We start from the raw sequence: 16785 nt of genomic DNA, 5'->3' as shown, positions 1-16785 counted from the left end.
GGTTTTTTTCACTCTTTTAAAAAAAAGATATTTAGCCGTATGCCAGCCACGACGAACCTTTGGAAAATTACTCTTCTACGTTAAAAATATTTGCAAGAAGTCGAGTCCCGTTTTATAATTTTTCTAGGGTTCATGTCAAAAATTTTACCTATTCTTTCATCTATTTTCTAGATATGTTATTCCAATTTCTATAAATTTTTTTCCGAAATACACATTTTTGCTTTGCTTGCATACTAACACTTATGTTCGGTTTATTTTTTAACTTTTCGGATTTCACTTTTATTTTATTTCTACCTTTGCAGAAGTATCTAATATATCACAAATAATATCTGCGAAAATAACTAAAACCCCATGTTAAAAAACTGTACACTTTGGGTGGCAACGAGAAAATGTCAGATTAGTGTCAAATTGACAAGTATAACATATCTGATCTTTCTCCTCTACTATGTGTCTACACCAGCAATCGTTTATTTCATGGTATTGATATTTTTATGTTTATTATACAAGCCTGCGAAAATTAACAGGTTTTCAGTTAAGAGAACAATAGAAGTTATTTCTTGTGTACATATTTTTTCGCACTGAATACGAAATGCGGATTTTGAGTAATTAAAGGAAACTTGTCCCAAAAATTGCTATTTTTGTCTTTTTTTATGAATTCTTCTGAAGGGTAAGTAACTCTTTGGGGATCGTTGTGATTACAGGGATAACCAAACGCATGGATATTTTACAATTTTGGACGCCAGAAACTTAATGTAAACTTAAGGTATTGTTAAACAAATCATTAATAATATTTATTGTAAACGGTTTGGTTAAAGAAACCAATACATATTTTAAAAATGTTTGAATGTCATAAACTCAAATGCTCACAAATTTAAAAAAAAAACATCGTAAATTAATTTTTAAAGTTCAAATCAAAGATGTGCACTATGATAACATATTTGAAAAATTTAATATATGTTTGGACCATCAAAGTGTGTATTTTTGGGACATTTTCGTTATTTAATGTCGTTTTATTTTCTCGCAATAATGTCGCATTCATTCCGCCATCGATTAGAGGTCAAGCTTGATAGAATACCAGGTTGCGCCTTCCGAATTCGCTGTGTCGTCAGAACCCATGCATAAACAAACAAAGGAAAGGGAATTACTTGTTTGTGAAGCAATGGAAGCAACTAAGCGCAAGAAATTATACGTATACATCTTTTCGGCGGCGAGGAAGACGCAAAAAAAACTGCATTTGGAGGCATTATACTAATTTGTGCTTTCACAATTTAACACGGAGCACTTCGTTTTATTAGTTTGTTCATCGTATATCTAACAAATTACATTACTACCATCCCATTGACTAAATTTTCCCAAACATGTAATATCTATTTGTTTTGTATTGGTAAGGGAACTGACGTCAGGTTTGTAAAAATTGAGAAAAATAAAGTAACGGTTTTGAGAAAACACCACCTACAGTATTCAATTCGCCTAGTGGCTTGACAACTGATTTCGATAAATTTCCGTTAAAAATTAGAGAAGATAAAATTTGATTGATTTGATAATTGATACTGAATTACTTACAAATGAGATGATTCACTAACAAAATTTTGTATGGCAAATTGCATAATTAGAAGGGTAATTCGAAAGTGATTTAGAATCGTGAGAAAGAATTTCAAATCGGACAGCAAATATTTTGATATATATGGCAAATTGCATAATTAGAAGGGTAATTTGAAAGTGATTTAGAATCGTGAGAAAGAATTTCAAATCGGACAGCAAATATTTTAATATATAGTGGAAATTTTTACTATCTTAAATTCCATTAATTAAAATATTATCGAATGTCTAGACACTTTATAAATGGGATATAGAAAAGTGAGAATGTTGCAAGTCCAGATTTTATCTGCCAAAGTTGCAACGAAACGCAAATTGTGTTTACATTTTAGCTATTGAAATAATTAACAGTATTTAGCAAAGTATATTACTAAAAATCAAGAATATATTGAAAGTAGTGTTCAAGTTGTGTAATACTCTAATTTGGTGCGTTCTTAAATGAGTAATTAGTGATACAAAACACCAATTTAATGGAATTAATTTTTGCTAATAAATTTTGAACGGTTCGAATGAATTACGCTTCGTTTATTGAATATTAATAATGGAAACAAAACGCGTCGATTGGTAATTATATCGACCTTTTTTTTTTATAAACTTTGGTACTTTTGGAACGCCAAACTTGACAGTATACGATAACTATCAAAAATAATATTCGCGCAGCTAATATATATCGAACGACATCGATAGTCGTCTTTTATCATAAGTGATAAAAAATCGAATCACTTGTTTTTCAGTACTAGTGAAATTATTATATTTATTTTGATATATATTTTGTTTTAAAAGTTTTAATTTGTTGTATTTTCCAAGACGCCATAAGAAATGGAGATGGAGAGAGGTGATATGTGTCAAAGTTTAATTGAATGGTTTAAAACCCTAAATTTGACGGCACCGCATTCCAATTTAGGTGAGACAACAATTAGAAAGCATATATGTAGAACTTCGGGACAACTCCCCAAGGGACTAAACACAATATTGAATAACGCAATAATTTTTTTGTAATGTTTATTTAATAGAAGAACTGTCTGATGGAGTTGCTTTGGCACAGGCTTTAAACCAATTTGCTCCTGAGGTCTTTACAAGTAAGTTGCGGAAATATTTGCAAGCCAAACCACTTTTCATTTGCAGCAAAATTTATATTGAACTGTAGATTTGTGGTTGTCGAAAATTAACTCGGGGATTAACTGGCGTTTGAAGATGAGTAATTTAAAGAAGGTTATTGAAGGCGTTTATGATTATTATAGTGATGTATTAAGTTATTCACTGGCGGACTTTCCACGCCCCGATGCACAACGTATTGCAGAGAAATGTGATGCTGGTGAGCTGGAGCGTCTATTACAGCTGGTACTCGGCTGTGCAGTAAACTGCGTTGCCAAACAAGATTACATTCGACAAATAATGTCCTTAGAGGAATCACTACAAGCTAATATAATGCGTGCTTTGCAAGATCTTGAGTCGACTTGGCAAGGAGGGAAAGGCAGTCTCCTCTGTTCCTCCAGTTCTCTGAGCATAGCGAATTTCGATTACAAGATATTACAAGAAGAACGAGACGCCTTAGCTCAAAAATGCTTCGAAGCTGAAAATAAGGTATTTACAGATTTTAAGTACATTTTTTTTACTGGCTCAAAATACAATTTTTGGCTTCAACATCTGTTTTCAGATGTTATTACTGATCGAAGAAAAATCCGGTATGCAACAAGAACTTGCTAAGTTACAAGTCGAAGTCGAACGTTTAACATCCAACATTGCTGCAATTGGAGACGATGGAGTGTCATTAGGACCTGTTCAAGCTGGTTCAGCACGCTATAGTGAACTTCGGCGACAACTAGATCGGATGAAAGAGGAACTCATACAGTCAGATGCCACTCGGGAAGATTTGAAATTAAAAGTTCAACAACAAGAAAAGGAGATTCAATCCATGCAGCAACGTATTGATGAGTTAACAGTAATTTATTTTCTTTATTTGTTTATAATCCTGTCTTTAATACATTTAAAATGAATTTTTAGAAAAATACTTCTGAACTAATCCAACTAAAGGATGAAGTGGATGTGCTGCGCGAATCAAACGATAAATTGAAAGAGTATGAAATTCAATTGGAAACATACAAGAAGAGATTGGAAGAGTATAATGATTTAAAGAAGCATAGTAAAATTTTAGAAGAGAGAAGTGCTGATTACGTACAACAAATTATGCAATTCGAAGAAGATGCAAAAAAATCTGCCACCCTAAAGGGTCAAGTAGAACTTTTCAAAAATAAGGTGAGTCATTTAACACTATTTATATGCATATGTGTATAAAAAACACTAACTCCTGGCAAAGAATTATACTTGACGAGTATACTCCGAATGCCAGATTGTTTTTATAAATTTTTTTTTGTGTCGCACGTTATGTGGTCGAATTGTGGGCTATTTAACATATTCGATTTATTATATATGAATTACTAAAACCATTCGAAATGTTGACTTACAAAAATACATATATTCCTGTATAGATTCAAGACTTACATACGCAGCTTGATGGAGAAATGAGCAAAAATGTCAAACTGGAGTTTGATAATAAAAATCTTGAAAGTAATATCAGTGCATTGCAGCGAGCTAAGGAAAGTTTACTGAAAGAGCGCGATAATCTTCGCGAAGCTTTAGATGAACTTAAATGCGGGCAGCTGTCAACGAGTTCGGGCAGTAAGTAAAATGAAAATTTAGTTATAGGTTTTCATAAAATATTTTGTATCATACATATTTTTTTCGTAAAAGGCTTAAATGGCAACACAATGTGTAAAGAGCTTCAGCCGACTGCACTTGCGGAAAAAGTACACAGATTAGAATTAGAAAATAAGGCTTTGCGAGAAGGTCAAGGTGGCCAAACAGCATTAACGGTTAGTAGTCCTTATTTTTATTTAAATAACTATAGAAGTTGTACGCATTTTTTAACAGCAACTATTGGATGATGCAAATAAGCGCAATGAAAATCTACGCGAACAACTGAAATCAGCAAATGAACGAATTCTTTCCTTATCGCACGCATCACAGAGTGGCGATCCGAATCTTAAAGAGTACGTAGATCGAATTACTTATTAATAATTTCCTAAATTGTTTCTTTACAATCGTGCAAATTTCAGGTTCGAGTTTGGTAAACAGATTAAGCAACTTATGGAGTTGAACGAGCAGAAAAGTAAAGATTAGCAAGCAATTTTATTAATAACATTTTTTTAATATTTAAAAATTTCTGTAGCAATACAGCTAGAAGAATCGGTTTCTCAGAATGTATCATTGCAAAGCAAGATAACTCAGTTGGAAAATACACTTACAACACGCGAGCAAGACCTTCTAGCTTATGATGCAAAATATAGAAAATGCGTTGAAAAGGCGAAGGAAGTCATCAAAAATCTAGATCCGCGATTTGCCAATGGTGCAGTACTTAGTATTATTTAATTTTATTGTAAAGCTTAATTAGTGCTTTTATGCAGTTATCGAAGCAAATCTGCTTGAACGGCCTCAGGACTCTGAAGAGGAACCCAAGGCAAGAATGAGTACGGTGGAGGAGCGTTTAATGACAACAGCTTTTTACAGGTGCTGTAATACATATATAAATTGTTTACTCGTTGTTTTACACGTTTTATTATAGATTGGGTGTGAATGCACAGCGTGATGCAATAGACGCGAAACTTGCGTTGCTAATGGGACAGGGACAAACATTTTTGGCTCGTCAACGGCAATCAGCACCTAGAAAATCGTTAACAACTTTCAAGAACAAATAAAAATCTGTGAGCTCACACAGCAATTCGTTATATTTTATGAAATAAGATGGAAATAGACGCAAAACTTATTTCAAGATGTGTACCCGAAAGCACACCAAAAGTTAATTCTATGATAAATTAATTTGAGTATTACAATCAGTGGCCGAAATCTAATTAAACAATTTTATGCATACGGTGGCTCACAGCTTATTTCGTGCAACCATTTATTTTAAAGAAAATGTATGACGTTTTTTTATTACATAAGTGGTTTTTTTTCAAAAAATCGTAAATAGTTAGTAAAAATCTTCATACATTTTTAAGTTTACCTAAACACACGAGATAAGTTGTATTAAAAATTAAATCTAAAATTACTTTGAATTTACTTGTTGCTGTTCATAATTCTAATATATGAATCTTTGAATGTTCATTTGAGGTTTTTTGAAACAAAAAAAAATGACGTAAAAAATATCCCACAGTTTTTGAATAAAGGATCACACGAAATAAACTGTGAGCCGCTGTATGTATGCACCTTTTATATGTTTATTCCTTTTTATTAATCATATATAATCGGAAAGATCCTATACATATGATTATGATTCTGACCAAAGAAAATATGAAGTTTTTCCGAACATTTGAATTTATAAATTTGTTCCGATATTATACCTATATATTTCATAAACTATAGGCCACATTGTTAATGTATACATTTACTAGTATTAAAAATATAAATTATACGTATATTTAAAATTTTATGGTGGTTGCTTTAATATATTTCGAAAACATTTCTTTCCTAGGCGTTAAGGAAACATCTCTCTTTGAAACTTAAAGGTTCGTCAGACAATACTTTAGTGCTTGCCTCTGCGACCTTATTTTGTATGTAAGTATACATATTTACAACCCATTTTATGTTACCCTTAAAAATTCCAACGTTTTATCAAAATGTAAATATAATTAATAAAATAAAATGTATAAAAAAATTCGAACTCTGAGTTCCGCACGACACTAACCACCTTTGAAGCAGTTTTAAGAAAAAGTGGTGTTAAGGTATCCAAAGAAACGATTCGAGAATGCTTATATGCAGAAGGCCTCAAATTTCGGAGCACATTGAAAAAACGCTGTTCTCATTATCACACATTAAAAACGGACTTGTACGGGCTAAGGCAAATTCAGAATTCAGAGAATTGGGCAAACATAATAGTCACGGATAAATCCAACTTTGGCTGGTAATCGACAACTTCAACTACCTGTTAAGCATCCAGTAAAGGTTAATGTTTGGGGTTGCTGCTCTGGAAAAGGCGTTGGCCGTTTATTTGTGTTTACCGTTAATTTGAATGCAGTTTTGATGAATAAAATTTAATTATATGAAGTTTATAAACATTTTCGTAGGACTTCCTGGTTCCAATCACAACAGTTGGATTTTATAAAAATTCAACTCTTTATTAAAGTTGCCGTCGTATTGTAAAAACACAAAAGGAAACGTATTTGAATAACAGCCGCCGTAGACGAATGGGTTGGTGCGTGACTACAATTCGGATTCCACAGAGAGCACGTTGGTTCGAATCTCGGTGAAACACCAAAATTAAGAAAAAGAATTTTCTAATAGCGGTCGCCCCTCGGCAGGCAATGGCAAACCTCCGAGTGTATTTCTGCCATGAAAAAGATTCTCATAAAAAAAATATCTGCCATTCGGAGTCGGCTTAAAACTGTAGATCCCTCCATTTGTGGAACAACATCTAGACGCACACCACAAATAGGAGGAGGAGCTCGGCCAAACACCCAAAAAGGGTGTATGCGCCAATTATATATATATATTTGAAAAAGAACATCACCATTTTTATTTCAAATTACCCTCTTTTAAATGCGTCTGCATATTCCTTCAACAAATATTTAGTAACTCTCATAGATATAATGGGCATTTAACAAGTACTCACAAGCACTTTAGTAAAGGGTGATCAATTTAAAGGTCACGGATTTTAAATTGGAAGAAAACAACGAAATTTTAAACTGATTGGGCAATCTTTATTATTTTTGTGTAGAACTAGACATAAAATTTATTTTTTTTAAAGATAATCACTTTCAAATGTTGGCCGTAAATACCATTTTTGGATGTCTCGCTTGAGGACTTCGGTCGGTATCTCCTGAATAACTTTAGTAATGTTGGCTTCAATCGAATCTGGTTTATCCACTGGTCCGAGACGAGAGATAATAAATTGCTCAGCGAAACGACAGCAGTAAGTCCATTGTTTCACGGGTTGTATGGCAAGTAGCGCCGTCTTGTTGTTGGTCAAATGTTGTGGATATTACAGGCTTCAATTTCCGGCATCAAAATGTCGTTTATCATGGCGCGATAGCGTTCGCCATTCACTGTTACTTTGGCGCCAGCCTCGTCTTTGAAGAAATATGGGCCGATGATTCAGCCGATTTAATGGCTGTTCTTGAATAACTTCGGGTTGCTCTGCAGCCCAAATATGTCAATTTTTCTTGTTAACGTATCCATTAAAACAAAAATGGGTTTCATCGCTGAACAGCATACGATTTACGATATGTAAATGCCGTTGAGGCGTAAACCTTTCCATGATGAAATGTCAATCATAGATAAATGTCAATGAATACTGAACAAATTATTTAGTTAGTTTGTCAGTAGAAACGCTTGATCTGTCAAAAAACCCTATTGGAAAAAGTACCTCAAATCTGATCAACCTATATAAAGCTGAGCTCTGGACGTATTCCTATAGAACATTCGTTTGGCATGTTGAAACAAAGATTCCGCTAGTTGTATTATTGTAAGCAGAGAGGCATGATAAAACTTTGTCAAGTTAATGGAGTCTGATGCGATAATGTAGCGAACGGAGACGAATTCTATTTTATTCGCCATACATCTCCAGATGCTTATGACTGGACGGACCGTGATAAAATTTCAAAGGGAAATAATGTGCGAGATCCTATATGCTAAGGATACAACTTGGTTGCAACACATAGAATCGTAGTTGTAGAAAATATACTTATAACACTGTATAGCATTTGGCTGCTTATTGCACCAAGAAAACTTTTTTTAAGAGATTGAGTCACAAAAAGGAAAATTAATTTCTCCAATTTTCGAAATTAACCTACGAAATCACACCTATTGAAATACATATATACACTGCTGGTCTTAGGTTAGACGCACGTTTAGTTGCATACAACTTTGCTTCATATTTATTTATTAAAGGACGATAGAAAAGAAGTTGAAATGCAAAAACATTTCTTATTTAATGATACTTTAAATATAATATTCAAATGATTATACATATTTAACAAAATTGTGTTTTTCAAACATTTTCTTAAAGCTAATCAAAATAAGGCAAGTTTTTCTTGGTCATTAGAATAGCCGCACTTTGGCTTTTTAATTTTTATAAGAAAAGTATTTGGATTTTAACTTAAATTACTATTTGATTTATTTGAAATAAAAAAAAATATTAATTTCAGTAATGAGTACTGCCTCCTTTGTTAGTAATAACTTCATAAATCCGGTCCTTCATAGAATGATACAAGGAATCTATGTAGTTCAAGGAAATCTCGCTCCAAGCACGTTTAATATCTGCAGTTAATGTTTCCTTATATTCGTATTGCTTTCCTCCTTCGTATACCTTCCATGTTAGCCAGCCCCAAACATTTTCAATTACGTTAAGATCTGGAGAATATGGTGGCCAAGTCATGATATTAACGTTTTGACTCGAAATAAAAGATTTTACTACTCGAGAGTTATGAATAGGAGCATTGTCTTGTTGAAAAATCCAAGGAATTAGTCCAAAGAGATCTTTTAATTTTGGAAATACGGACTCCAACAATGTTTTGAAGCTATCGCCGTTCATCTTTTGATCGATAAAAATGAAGTCAATTGTTTCATAAAACGTGATAGCACCCCACACCATTATTCCCCCTTCTCGGCTATGGTGGCGACTTAAATATAGCTCATCTTCCCGCAAATCGTGATAATAATATTGAAATCCATCACGGCCATCTAAATTAAAACGTTTTTCATCAGTAAATACAACTGAACGCCAATCATTTAGTCGAGTGTCAGATTGGACAGTCCACCTCATGTATTCTTTCGCGAATTGAAGCCGGTTTTCTTTGCGTATTGCATTCGAAGGGGTTTTTTTCTTGATTTTTAGACGCTTCAGGTGTTCTGCATTTCTGATCGTACGCTGAACAGCTGATAGGCTTGCTTTTACTCCAGCCAATTCCTTGATCTTAGCAGTAGATTTAGTCGAATTCGAAGCAATTCTAACAATTTGGCGTACTGCTTGTTTTGATAGTGCCTTTTTTTCCCTTTAAAGTTATTTCAATATGCCTCTGGATCCTTGAAATATCTGTCAACAGTTCTGGAGCTGCGATTTATTTGTTTGGCAATGTTCCGATTGGACAGTCCTTGGGAGTGAAGAAAGTCTACTTTTTGACGTTTCAATAAGCTCATAACAGCAGCTTTCCCATTTTTTTTTTCAAATGTAGCTCGAAAATACTTTATTTGTTTATTTTTGATATTTTTTCAATACGACAGTTTACACTTGTCCACGCAATACGAAGAAATTTAAGCTGCGTCTAATTCAATGACCAACCGAAAACACGTGTGATTGCCATAGAAATTTCTATAATCTCCGAATGTACACTTATTTTTTCGCAAATCAACCAGCTGTCAGCATTTTTTTTTTCGAACAAGATTCGCACTTTAATAAGAAAAGCATTTTGGACAATTAGAACAAGCATGATAATAAATAATTGATTTTGTTTAAAAAAAAACGACGGTGCGTCTAACCTAAGACCAGCTGTGTGGTATAATGTAGCATAGCTTTTATAAAAAAATATTTGCCTTCGCTTGGCTGTCATCATCTGACTGAAACAATGACTGAAAGTCAGTGCTTAACAGTTAAGATTGTACTTTTTTCAAAAAAGCTAGAAAAATAAAATGCCTTGATCTTTACAGCGGACATCATGTGGATGAGATCGACATCAATTATTGTATTTTAAGAAAATTATAAAGCTTCTTAGGTTTTAATTTTCGATTTTTTTTTAAAAATTTTAATTCTCGGTTTTTTTCTCGGAAATCTGAAAAATATTTCCTGAGGCCGCCATAGAGAAATGTGTTCCTCACAAACAGCGATAACTTTTACAATTTTTTTATATTACAATTAATAATTTTTTTTTCTTTTAATTTTGTTAAGGTCAAGTCGAAACATGCTGTGTTTATATTTTTGTAAAATAAGGTAATTGTAAGGTAAACGGCGGCCGCCGTAGCCGAATGGGTTGGTGCGTGATTACCATTCGGAATTCACAGAGAGGTCGTTGGTTCGAATCTCGGTGAAACACCAAAATTAAGAAAAAGAATTTTCTAATAGCGGTCGACTCTCGGCAGGCAATGGCAAACCTCCGAGTGTATTTCTGCCATGAAAAAGATCCTCATAAAAATATCTGCCGTTCGGAGTCGGCTTGAAACTGTAGGTCCCTCCATTTGTGGAACAACATCAAGACGCACACCACAAAAAGGAGGAGGAGCTCGGCCAAACACCTAACAGAAGTGTACGCGCCAATTATTTATTTTTTATTTTAAGGTAATTGACTAGCAAAAAAAAAAACGCCACAATATGTTTCAAAAAAAGCCACTTGCAGGATATAAGTTCAGTGGAAAACAAAAAAATCATTTATGTATTCACGAGTTTATTCAGTTTATATTACATACAATTAATACAGTGTTACATGGGCATACATTTATATACTAATCTTGCAAATGATGGAGTGTACTTGCATACATACATGTAAATATATCTATTTTATGTACTAGTCTCTTTGGCACTGGCACGTTTAGAAATATATAAATCCAAATGCATATGTATACTCTAATTTGTTTATAACATATTTATATACACACTTACAATCACACGTACATATAGTTAAAGATTTGAACATGTGGTTGTATGTTTGTAAGTATTTTTATCTTTTAGACAACAACATTACACGTCTTGTGAACTTAAAATTAAATTGAAAAGATTGTAATGATTAAATACAATCCAATAATTTTTCTTGTTCCTTACTAATACATACATTTTACATTTATATAAGCGTATTGAAATAATCAAAAGCGGGAGCATTTATCAAAGTAAAAATTAACTTTTTATTCATGCAAGCCCACAGTTGGAGTATTACATTTCAATGGGATCTATAGTATTTTAGCTTATGTACTTGTACATACTGAGTAAATATAAGTATACATACATATTCTTTGGTAAATTTACATAAAAACATTTTTTTTCTTCAGTAAACTAAATAAATTTTACAATGTTTTCCAATAATACAACAGCACATGTCTCATGACAGCTCACAGCAATACATCTCCTTTAATTTAAGTGTTCGAATGTAAATGAACATCCGATAGGTTTTGGACAATTTATTTTACAAAATATACTCAACAAGGATATCATCCAGATATGATCCAGATATAACACGAAAATTGCGGTATTTTTTTAATTTAAAGTAAATATAACATACTTTTTCTAGTTAGCTTAATTATGTTTCCGAAAAGGCTAGAAATGCGTCCTCATTTTAAGAAATTAATATAGGGTGGGCCATGTAAAATTTGCTTTTTGAATCGGCTATAAAAAAAAAACGAATGAATATTTTTTTAAACTTTTTTTTTATTTTTAAGATTGAACATTGTCATTTATGAATAAAAAATAATATCGTTCAAATGACTGCCACGACTTGCTTTACAGTAGGCCATTCGATCAACCCAATTTTTAAGCACATTTTCGATTGTTTGGGCTCCAATTTCATGAATAGCAACTTCGATTTCGTGTTTTAAAGCATAGCATTTGTCCTTAACGGCTCCCCACAAAAAATAGTCCAGCGGGCTTAAACCACAGCTCCGAGGCGGCCAATTGATATCGCAATTTCGGCTGATTATTCGGTTTTCAAAAACGGTAGCCAAAAGTTCGAGTGTAACTTTGGCAGTTGACAAGTTGCACCGTCCTGTTGAAACCAAATGTCGTCCATGTCATCCTCTTCAATTTTTGGAAACAAAAACTCGTTGAGCATGTCACGGTAACGCTCGCCATTTACTGTAACCGCGGAAGAAGAAGAAGACTCACCACTTTGGAAATAGGTTTTCAATATTTCCCAGTTTTGTTCAAGCGTATAGCGTCCCATTTCGTAAATATCAAACCTTTAAGTAAATTATGAACACATTTGACATGTCATTTGTGTTACCATTCTCAAAAAAATATGTGGTTCAAAAAGCAAACGCTATATGGCCCACCCTATATTACCATGAAGCGAGTATAAAATGCCAAATTCGGTCCGGACCTCGCAATACCTTTATGCATATTAGCGCGCGCGATATACCACAGGCTTTTCACCACATCAGTTTTAAAATGATAATATTTATATGTAAATAACTAGGCGCATTATAAGCAATGTTCAATAAATTTTGCAGTATACCTAGAGAGGGCGTTCGATAGGAGAACGCGTGGCTATTAGCAAACTAACTAACAAATAGAAAGATGGGTTGCTGATGTGCGTATATGTGGTCGTACAAGCCTTGAAACGATCCACGTCAAATACGTGGTATTGCAAAATCATCGAGTGACTGATAGAGATTTATTAGAAGCTCTAGATATCTCATTGGGCAGTGTAAGCAATATTTTGACTGAAGTATTGGGTTTAAGCTGTGTGTACAATGGGGGTGCTGCATTCGTTAACAATGGAACAAAAACGCACTCGAATGCGAGCTTCTCAGCAACATTTAGAGCGTTTTCGAAAGAATAAAGTGAATTATGTGCGTCGATTCATTACTATGGGAGAGACTTGGGTCTATCTCTATGATCCTAAATCAAAACACGAGTCTAAAGAGTGGTTCTTCGGCTCCGAAAAGAGTTAGTGTCCCGAAATTGGCAAGAAGATATTAGCATCAATTTTGTGGGATAGGAAAAGAATTTTGCTTGTGGATTACTTGCAAACTGGTAAAACAATAAATTCTGAATATTATTGTAACCTTTCAGACCAGCTTAAGGAGAAAATTCGTGAAAAAAGAACCAGTTTACAAAAAAAAAAAAAAAAATACTTGAATTTCATCAGGATAATGCACCGTGCCACAAGAGCATTTTGACAATAGCTAAAATCCATGAATTAATGTTTACCAGACCAGTTCCAGTCCTAAAAAAGTCCATGTATTGAAAGCGTTTTTCATCAAATGAAGAGGTCATAACAGCTGTGGAAGCGTTTTTTCCAAACCTTCCAGATTCTCACTTCAGGGATGGATAAATTGGAATCGCGTTGGAATTAGTGTATTGATGCTCGGGGAGACTATACTCAATAATCAAGTATGTGTGCTTCTTATCGAACCGTAGAACTTATTGAACAACCTAGTATATGGTATATATGTAGGATATATGAAATTGAAGTTGGATAAATAGGCTTAAGATGGGCTTAAGATGCCATATTGTAGGGTGATTAAAAGGACAATCGGTACTTCTGACTTTAGTAAACTTATCATTGAAAGATACTCACAACGCGGTTCAATTGCTTTGACTTTTAATAATTTTTTTTTTTGCTAATTTGCACTTTGTAATCTTAAAGTTTTATGAGCTATGAAACTGCATGTCCAAAAATTTGTTTGAGCCACCCTAATGGTATATAACTTAGATTGGTGAAAGTACCAGTCTGGCACTCCCCAAGTAGCACTAAAGCGCCGGTTTGATACCATTGTGAGGTCTCCAACGAGCAGATATCTACAGCCAACCAGAGCTGTTCATGTAACGGGAAAGGTTGATGGGATTCTATAATGGTATATAAGTACATTAAAATAAAAGGATCTGAAACTGGTTTTGTTTTATTTTCATGGTGTAGGAAAACTCTATACTTATCGATGCATCGATATACGCGCGGCGATGCATCAACAAATATCGATGTAAGTTTGGAGGAAAAACATCGATGTATTTTTGGCATTGAGATTCCTAGTGTTGTCTATAGTGTTCTAATAAGCTCGAGACGATTCCTGAGCTGAAGAAAAAAATCATACGCGTTATAAATGATATACAGCCCGAACTATGCCCAAAATTAATGGGAAATTTTGCTATGTGCGTCGTGTGTTGCCAGAGGAGTCGTGGTGGGCATTTAACAAATGTTCTGTTTCAAACATAAATACCATATATATATATATACAATAAATGTTTGGCGCTTACACTCTTTTTGGGTGTTTGGCCAAGATCCTAATCCTATTTGTGACGTGTAGGGACCTACAGTTTTAAGCCAACTCCGAACGGTATACATTTTTCATGGCAGAAATACACTCGGAGGTTTGCCATTGCCTGCCGAGGGGCGACCGCTATTAGTAACAACTTTTTATTCATTTTGATGTTTCACGGAGATTCGAATCTACGTCATCCGAATGGTAATAACGTTATGGTAGTTTAACAAACGTTAGAAGTAACGAAAAAATGTTTACCGTTATTATACAAGTAATGGGGTCGGTAAAGTTAGAAGTTAGTTGAGAAAACGATGTTGCATATAGGTTAGGTTAACCTGGTTGGCAACAAGCCACGCATAGACCTTTTGGTCCCTAGCGATACCAGATGTTGTATATAACGATAACAGCATTATGCGGAAAAATAATTCTTGTCACTAACGTATATTTTAAAAAGTAATCCTTTGTAGTGATTACACAAAACAGACAGCATTCGTTCATCGAACGTATTCAGATTTAACGATAAACAATTACATTAATTATAATATTTAGATTTCTCTTAACTTTTGAGTATTCGATATCGACATATCGGTAGTTCTTAACGATGATAGATTACCAGGTTTGGCCAATCTGCTATGGTGAAAAACAAAATTGTGCGAGCAACTTTGGCTCATTTCACACGTATTCACACACTTGTCCAATCAGTCGTTGTTCAGACGGCAACGACGCAACATGCGGGATGGCACCGATGGGGAATATTAGCTTTTTCGTAAAGAAGCCGCTATCGTGACTCCGGTGACGTCAGCCAACTAGCTGATTCTGATTTTAGCTACACCTTCTGATTCTTTTCATCATGGTAGTGCTATATGAAAGACTGAAGCCGTCTTCAACTAACTGATTGGACCTGATCAAAGTACATTCAGATCTGGCAATTTTGCCTCACACTATATTTGCCCAATGTCTTAAGTCCTGGAAGATACACTAGATAAACAAAAAATTAGCATTTGTGCAAAACTCATATGGCATAAATCCATGTGTTAAGCAAGGGCATATTTTCTTGTAAATTCACAACGATTCACTCCAATCGATATATTAGACAAGGCAATTTACTTCTGTGTGTTATCTTCACGCATGATAAGGCATCACATAGAACAAAAGTACTCGTACAATGCTGCTGGCAGAAGATGTCAATCATTTTCTTCACAGCCAGAGCCAGAGTGTCAAAAAAATGAGGTAAAGGAAGTTGCTGAACGAAGGAGTCTGGCGAAACTTGTACATTGAAGAATCAACTAGCGCGAGAGTTTTACTCTCAGCCTGAGTCAACAAATAGTGACAGCGCCGTATAAAAAAAATAATATATACAATATGATGACTTAAGGTAAATAAAATTAACCTAACGAGATCTCATGAAAAAAGTTTATCATATTGCCATGTTTTTATATTCCCATGCTGCCTACTTTCTTCACATAATTACGGAAAAAAATCTTTGGTATTTACATGCTTTAAGCTCTTTAATAACACAATGGACTAAAATGTGTGCCTCTCACCATGGTCTCCACATATTTTCATCTTGCGGCTGTTGTTCTTGCCGTGCTAGAGCCTCATTGGGTCGTAATAGATGCAGCTGGTGCTGCGCTGCTGCTACTGCGGCGAGGTTCACCGATAGTGGATTGTTAACCATGTTTAATTGTGCTGCTTCTACTGTCGATGCTGATCCAGCTTCCAAGCGTGATGACTGATGTTGCTGTTGACTGGTTTTCAGTGAATCGGTAGAGGTCATAGAACTCACAGAAGTGGATGCAACAGAAGTTGCATTAGAGAGCACAGAGGCAGGACGCTCCACATTCATAGTTCCAGCCATTGAGGATGCTGTACTTGCTGTGGTCATACCATTTTCTTTCGCTTGTAAAGTTGTCGCTGCGTAAGCAGCAGCTACATGTGCGGCCTCCAAAGCTCCAGGTAGAGCTCCATACGTACTGAGTTTATTGGCAATTTGAGCTGGCAATGGGGGCACATGATTCATTTCTATAAGGCGCTCAAAGTCCGTGCGTGTAGTAACGGATTCCATTACGGGATGTGTATTTAAACCCAACGCAGCTGCCAATTGAACGTAGTGTGGGGGAAGCACAAGGATCCCAGTTGGATCATTTACTTTTAGATGTTTGTATGTATCCAATACATTTGAGCAGAGCTGTGAGAATAAAAAAAGGAGTGAAATTTTGAATGCTGCTGTCTCGGATA

At 34.6% G+C, this 16785-nt stretch overlaps 2 protein-coding genes across 3 annotated transcripts in view; one reads left to right on the top strand and one right to left on the bottom strand.

Moving 5' to 3' along the window:
• Nucleotides 1-2308: 2308 nt before the first annotated feature.
• On the top strand, nucleotides 2309-6082 carry LOC129248223 (protein hook). The gene is made up of 12 exons (XM_054887690.1): nucleotides 2309-2500; nucleotides 2610-2675; nucleotides 2744-3180; nucleotides 3254-3538; nucleotides 3601-3852; nucleotides 4086-4275; nucleotides 4348-4469; nucleotides 4528-4646; nucleotides 4713-4765; nucleotides 4826-5002; nucleotides 5061-5163; nucleotides 5219-6082. Exons 1-12 carry the CDS (start codon nucleotides 2416-2418, stop codon nucleotides 5349-5351), a joined length of 2022 nt encoding a protein of 673 aa, XP_054743665.1. The 5' UTR covers nucleotides 2309-2415; the 3' UTR covers nucleotides 5352-6082.
• A 7953-nt stretch (nucleotides 6083-14035) lies between these two features.
• The window catches only part of LOC129247547 (hairy/enhancer-of-split related with YRPW motif-like protein), a 29320-nt gene continuing 26570 nt past the window's right edge, over nucleotides 14036-16785 (bottom strand). The window contains exons 7-8 of one of the 2 annotated variants that reach the window (XM_054886707.1): nucleotides 16092-16735; nucleotides 14036-14137 (exon numbers count right to left, since the gene is read on the bottom strand). In XM_054886707.1, coding sequence (XP_054742682.1) covers nucleotide 14137; nucleotides 16092-16735 — 645 coding nt within the window. In that variant the 3' untranslated portion in view covers nucleotides 14036-14136. Of the gene's footprint in view, nucleotides 14138-14972; nucleotides 16736-16785 lie in introns of those variants that run through there. The other variant, XM_054886706.1, reaches the window with a different exon arrangement.

Source organism: Anastrepha obliqua, chromosome 5 (assembly GCF_027943255.1).
Source record: "Anastrepha obliqua isolate idAnaObli1 chromosome 5, idAnaObli1_1.0, whole genome shotgun sequence".
NCBI classification, from domain to species: Eukaryota; Metazoa; Arthropoda; class Insecta; order Diptera; family Tephritidae; genus Anastrepha; species Anastrepha obliqua.
This window is presented reverse-complemented; position numbering and strand designations above follow the sequence as displayed.

Excerpts from the sequence above, each read along its gene's own strand:
- LOC129248223 (XM_054887690.1), top strand. The coding sequence starts at position 2,416 with ATGGAGATGGAGAGAGGTGATATGTGTCAAAGTTTAATTGAATGGTTT. Across the intron at positions 4,276-4,347 it reads GCTGTCAACGAGTTCGGGCA|GCTTAAATGGCAACACAATG; the intron begins GTAAGTAAAATG and ends TTTTCGTAAAAG. Across the intron at positions 5,164-5,218 it reads ATGACAACAGCTTTTTACAG|ATTGGGTGTGAATGCACAGC; the intron begins GTGCTGTAATAC and ends GTTTTATTATAG.